The sequence below is a fragment of the Nothoprocta perdicaria genome, unplaced genomic scaffold (genome assembly GCF_003342845.1).
Source record: "Nothoprocta perdicaria isolate Ctin4 unplaced genomic scaffold, notPer1 scaffold_57, whole genome shotgun sequence".
NCBI lineage: Eukaryota > Metazoa > Chordata > Aves > Tinamiformes > Tinamidae > Nothoprocta > Nothoprocta perdicaria.
In genome coordinates this window covers 738,410-745,088 of record NW_020455832.1, presented here as the reverse complement: position 1 = coordinate 745,088, position 6,679 = coordinate 738,410, and the positions used below count along the sequence as shown (strand labels likewise).

At 42.5% G+C, this 6,679-nt stretch overlaps 1 protein-coding gene across 2 annotated transcripts in view; it reads left to right on the top strand.

The window, feature by feature from the left end:
* CCNY (cyclin Y) overlaps nucleotides 1-6,679 on the top strand; it is a 101,391-nt gene that overhangs the window by 91,036 nt on the left and 3,676 nt on the right. For both annotated transcript variants that reach the window (XM_026048765.1, XM_026048764.1), the window contains one exon: nucleotides 1,813-1,979. In XM_026048765.1, coding sequence (XP_025904550.1) covers nucleotides 1,813-1,979 — 167 coding nt within the window. The remainder of the gene's footprint in view (nucleotides 1-1,812; nucleotides 1,980-6,679) is intronic.

The following is a 6,679-nucleotide window of genomic DNA, read 5'->3' as shown; positions in this document are numbered from 1 at the left end:
TGCCCAGAGAGGTTGTGGAGTCTCCTTCTTTGGAGATCTTTAAAACTCGCTTGGATGCAGCCCTGTGCCACATGCTCTAGGTGATCCTGCGTGTGCAGGGGTTTGGACTAGATGACCTCTGAGGTCTCTTCCAACCTTAAGCATTCTATGATTCTATGAATTCAGGTTTTAATGATGAATATTAGACACAATTTGAAATTAATGATATTAATTATTCATGAATAATAAAATTATTGTTAAAATATTATTTCATAAGAATTATTATTTAATAATAAATTAGTCATATACTCATAGTCTCTATTTTCAATATTACTTTTTAAAAATCAACGGTATTTTAAATGTGATATGTAATAAAGGAATGCTTTCTTTATAGTTGGTTATTTCTTCTATTTCAACAGAAGTATATTTCCTTCAGCATCCATAGATGAATAGCTTTACATATTTAAGAATTTAATACAAAATGCTGGGCCTTCAGTGCTTAGCAGTCTTCTATTTTTATACAAAAAGCAGCCTTTCAGGTGGGTATAATGTTCTGCACGTGTATTGCACTTTCATCAGAGCAATTCATAAAATCTGCCCCTTTCTGTCAGTCAGTTCAGAATCCTGTAAGAATAACAGCAATCTAAATAACCACCTAATTGCTTTTCATCACGATACAGTGAAGAGGGTATTACAAGGTCTATTATAAGATACAAAGAATAGACTCTTCTTTGGTAGATGCAAACGGGGGTTTTTACGGAGCAGCCCATCAGGACTAAGTGTTGGTTGGCTTTAGAAACGTGTCTGCTTTGGCATGTTGTGGCGGTGCCGGATCCGAGCCGCCGTCGTGCACGTCCAGTGCTGTGGGGACAACAACTGCATGTGCCGGACAGGGGCTCTCTTTGCTCCCCTGCCCCGAGTTTGGTTCTGAACCGCAGTGGAAGTTGCTGATTTAAGAAAACTAAACAGCTGCGTTTCATTTTCCTCAGTGGAGGGATTGCAGTGAAATCAATTTGAAGCACCTCTCCRTGGATGAAGAACTTGGTATGGCCTGAGAGAGGCTGTTGGCTAATGGAGAACAAACGTTTTAATGTGTACAGTTACCTAATATGATATATATAGTGGGTTTTTTTTCTTTTCCTGGATTTTTCTTGTGCCATGCCTTTTATACTTCGTAGTATGTACAAAAGACCATTTATTTGCTAGGCATAATTGTGTCCACATACTCAGGTTTTTAACATGTGTTTTTCATGGATTATAAACTTTTCTGTAAAACTTTAAATTATAAAACATGTAGCTATTGTTACCTTTGATCTTGTTACCATGTCCTTACCGTGCATATTATAGTTGTGAAAATTAATCATCAAAACTCTGTTAGGCACCTAATTGACCTCAGTGCTTTTATATAACTATAAAAATAAACGGGCTTCAAAACTCATTAGTTGTCGTTGTTTATTTTTGATTAACTAATGTGGTCTAAGAATAGAGGACCTTTTGGGAAGCCCAAATCACTGAAGGGTCCCCTGTGTGCCTGGATGTGGKTGCACAGAATCACAAGTGAGCTGCTCTGGCTGGGCGTTAGTGCTCTCCCCCTGACAAGCCCACTCTTTCAGGATCAGAAAGCAAAGGCCAACTAAAATATGAATATATCTCATTACATCTTGAGCTTGACATAAATGTGTACATTTACATCCCAGCTTATATAGAAGGATCTTCCTGAGAACAGATTACTGTTTTCAAATAATTGCATTGAGTGTATTAGGATATTTTTCCTTTTCATTTGTCTTGGTTAACAAAGTAGATTAAGTCTTGATTTTTACTGTGTTTTCACAGGTATATCTTGAAAGACTTTTAACTTATGCAGAGATAGACATTTGCCCAGCAAACTGGAAGCGAATTGTACTGGGTGCAATTCTCCTGGCATCCAAAGTCTGGGATGACCAGGCAGTGTGGAACGTGGATTACTGCCAGATCCTGAAGGATATCACAGTGGAAGACATGTGAGTTCAGTACATTTATTTTGGTCAGTGACTGCCGAGGTGTGTGTGCCTGGGCGTGATGGGAAGTTGCCTCACAAATCACGCCAGGTCTGTACATTGGATCCATGTTGGATCTAAGCATGATGGAGGCTGGCAGGTTGCACTGGGTCCATTTAAGAATCACTTGCATAGAAAATGTGGATGTGTTTATTTCTGGTTAAAATGTAGATTACCACTGGATGTGTGCAGAGAGTGATGAAAATGGCTCTGCAGGATGCTCTAAATCTTTGACTTGACAAACACCAAGTCGAAGCAGCCAGCGAGTGTTCATGTCCGTGGTGCTGGCCTCCCTGAGCTACCTCTCCACACGGGCAGCAGAGCAGAGCGTGAGGCAGCACAAAGATTTACTGGAGCCCCACAGCCCTTAGGCTGTCACCCACCTGCTCCCTGCTGGACACAAAATAATGCTGGGGGCTCTTTCCATGTCCTGCCAAGTTTGCAAAGAATTAAAAAAACTTAATATTTCAATTTCCAAAGAGTAACTTTCATCTTGAACACTTTTTTTAGAAATATTTTATATCAGCACCATTTTAAGGATTTCTATTGTAACAGCATATACAGAGTTGTGATATCTGCCAGTGTATGTCTTTAAAGTCACTTTAAGAGTATACTCAAACAAGAATTTAAAGGATACAAATGGGATAAGAGCAAACAAAATGAAAACGTTAATGATTGCAAGTGCTAAAATGGATGCTCATTTCACTGAGTAATTGAGGTGTCAAACCCAGCTGCCGAAGGCCTCGGCCTTATTGCGGCGGTGGGTTCGGTGCTGGCTTACGTGCCCGAGGCACTCGGGGGGGCACTTGTGTGAGGGCAGGGGCACACGGGAGCGGTGGCAGCCAGCGGGAGCTGGGGCCACAGAGCTGGGAGGGGGCCTGAAGCTGCTGCAGGCCCCTGAGGCTCGTGTGCTCGGGGTTATTTCAACGGGAGCACAAGGTACTGGGTCAGCACAGGGCTTACGGCAGCGTGAGGAATTTGCTGATTCACCCCCTCTCTTATCAGAAAAATAAAGTAATTTAAAAGGTGTTTTAGTACAGTGTTGAGTGCTGTTGATATCTGTGTTGAGTGCTTTAAATTAAGCCTGCTTAATTTAAATTTTATTTTAAATTATTTTAAATAATTTAAATAAATTAAATTATTTTTATTATTTATTTATTTTATTTTTTTATATTAAATTTAAATTTTATCTTGCTATGTGACACTAATTTTATAAATTGTGAGTATCTGTCATTGTGTATTAGAGAATTATCTTTAAATATATAATAAGTCTTACATAATGATGTATTTGTGTTCTGAGCCAAAGGAAGAAATGTGAAACCCGCATTCCTTTAGGATGATGTAAGTCCTTTCCCTAGTTTGGGGGAAAACTCTGATTTCACTCAATCATTTCAATCCAGACTGTATAATGTAAAGGTTACAATAATCTTTGAGGATGTTTGATGATATTTCTCTTTAAATATGACAGAATGAGTTTTTTCAAATAAAATGGAGGGGACCAGGTAGAGAGAGAAGCTAATGAAAGGCCAGTTTGGAAATGCTTTCTTGCCTGTTTCCAATATTTCTTGAATGATTTTGCTGAGCTGCTTTGCCCTTGGTACTTTTCCTGTGTTTTGGGGGATTCAGGTGCACGAAGAGTGTTCCTCCACTCAGKCTCTTTTCAAGGCAAATCTAAGTGGTTTTGAACTAAGGTCGGTTTCTGAAGAGCCTGAGACACAGTCAGCTTTGCACCACATGCCAGGATTGATCAGGCGTGGCTATAAATAGCAGATTTTAAGTTGTTGATTCTCAGTGCCTTAGTTTGGAGGCAGATGAAGAGGCGCACCGCGAGGTTATGAAAAGAAATGAAAAAATAGCACAGTGTTTTTGACAGACACGTGTGACGCTAGCACTAGTTTTTTACTAGCATTTTACACTGGTGTAAGAAAGTTGCACTTGAGCCGTATGAAGCTGTTACTCCAATAGCAGATCTGCCTGCAGTAGTGCTCTTCCTGTCCTGCACATAGTTCGAGCAGAATCATGGGGAATCCTTGGCCTCGGGATTTTAGCTTCTTAGCATTTCCATAAAGATTTGAGGGTTCTCGTGGACCTCAAAAGCAGCTCCCTGTGGAGAGGCTGTGCTCGCTCTCTCTGTGGTACTTGGTGGCCTGAGTCATGGGCTTTTTATTTGGGGCTGCTTGTGGATTCTTGGGCAAAGAAAACAGAGCTTGATAGATCTGCTGGTGCATTTCTTCCTGCTACCAGTTCTGTTTTTTGTTGCTTTTTTTTCTTTTTTTTTCCCCCTCTTCCAGGCATTTGGGACAGAACACTATTAAGGTTTGAATTCCCTCTGCACCAGGCAGGAAAATTAATTATTTATGTAAAAATGCAAAAAGGCAGAAAAAAAATCTAGGTCAAAATCTTCAACTGCTGTGACTTGTTAAGCATAAGCATGTCTTGCAAAACACTGTGCAAACGTTTGAGTTTTGTCATTCGCCACCATACATTGAACGGGAGCTAAAAGCCACCAGAGGTACTGCTGGAAGGTACCTCTGGGCAGTGCTGTGTATCTGTAGGCCATGTGTGTAGTACTATTTCTGTGCAAGAGCACTAGAACCAGCACTAGCYCTGGAAGGAGTGCTAGAACCGTCTAGTGTGGGGCTAACAGGGGAAGGGTGGTTGGTAGGTAGGTAGATTAGCTCACACAAGAACTAGTGTATGGGTTTAGTTTCTCCATTGCCTGCAGTTGCTCTGCTGATCTAACGTGCGCACTGGGGAGCTGGGGAATAGGAGGGGTGTGAGGCTCTGCACCGGTTCTGAAAGCCAAAGAGTCTCCTCCATGGAGAACCAATGCCTTTCCCCACGAAAACTGGCTTCATGTTGCCTTTTAATACACGCCTTCAGGTTTAGCTTGCAGGAGAATAAATAGACATTTAAAGATAATCTGTATTTATTGATAGGCTTCTTAAAAATTAAATTTGATGTCATTTTGTTTTTGTTCTTTTTTGTTAAACTAGAATCTTCATTAGTGTGAATGCATGCCAAAGARGTTTAGTCCATGTATTGCTTTTAGATGGTCTTTCACTGTTAATTAATGTTTAGCCCTATGTAAACATGGAATTTTGGCAAAGAGAAAGTGAACATAAGGAAAGGAAACTATTACGAAGTGAGAGCAATGGCCTGCTAGTAGCAAGGACAAAAGACATTCAYTGCAGTCCCTGTGTATGCTGTTCAGCACACAGAGGCAACATTGGCCACTGGGTGTATTTTTTACCTCTCAAATTTTGAAATCACTGTTTTGAATATATCATATGTCTCTGCATAAATACTGGGTAGGATGTCTCTCCACCACACAACTAATAAAAGCTGCCAATCTTCCATTTTGTTAATTTAATTATATACTTTTATACTTATATACTTTCTAACTTACTGGCATAAAAACATATTGATATGTAGCAATTTTCATTGAATCATAGAATCATAGAATGCCTAAGGTTAGAAGGGACCTCAGAGGTCATCTAGTCCAACGTCCCTGCTCAYGCAGGGTCACTTAGAACACATGTCACAGGGCTGCATCCAGGCGGGTTTTAAAGATCTCCGAAGAAGGAGACTCCACGACCTCCCTGGGCAGCCTGCTCCAGGGCTCTGGCACCCTCACTGTCAAGAATTGTTTCCTTAAGTTCCTGCAGAACTTTTGGTGCCTCAGCTTGTGGCCGTTTCCTCTAGTCCTATCAGTGGCCCCCACAGAAAAGAGGCCGGCCCCATCCTCCTCACTGCCTCCCTTGAGGTATTTATAGACACTGATCAGGTCCCCCCTCAGCCTCCTCTTCTCCAGGCTGAACAGGCCCAGCTCCCTCAGCCTTTGCTCATAGGGCAGATGTTCCAGGCCCCTGATCAACCTGGTAGCCCTGTGCTGGACTCTCTCCAGCAGCTCCACATCCCTCTTGTACTGGGGAGCCCAGAACTGGACACAGTACTCTAGATGATTGAGTGCGAAGTCAGATACAGTCTCTTTGTCCCTATCTGGTATTTTGGTTAAACACATCTACTGGGGAAATAAGACAGCAATGTGACTTTTCTATGCACATGCCATGGAGAAACTGCTCCTTGCTCTTCATAGAGAAGAGTGCTGAAAAAATCAGGTTTCCCATAAAGAATTGTAAGTGATTGGTTATAAAGTCCGGAATCAAGTGGCACCCTAAGGAAGGCCAACATGCTGCACTGCGCACTAGAAATAGGCAGCAGATGTAGGGATGTAAGTTGAGGAAGAACTTTCTAGTGAGGGAGACAGAGCCCTGGAACAGGCTGCCCGGAGAGGTTGTGGAGGCTCCTTCTCTGGAGGTCTTCACCATCCACCTGGATGCCACCCTGCATTCTGGGTGTCCCTGCTGGAGCAGGGGTTTGGACTGGATGATCTCTAGAAGTCCCTTCCAACCACAACCATTCTGTGATTCTTGGTGGAAGACTTAATGGATTTCTCCAGGACTCTCCATGATAGAGTGATTTGCAGGGGCCCAGGGGCACAGCTGCCAGGACAGGGCACATGTGGGTGTTGTGTGTGTAGGTGTGTGCGCAGACCCCGCCCAGGCACATGTGGGTGTTGTGTGTGTAGGTGTGTGCGCAGACCCCCCTCAGGCGCGTGTGGGTGTTGTGTGTGTAGGTGTGTGCGCAGACCCCCCTCAGGC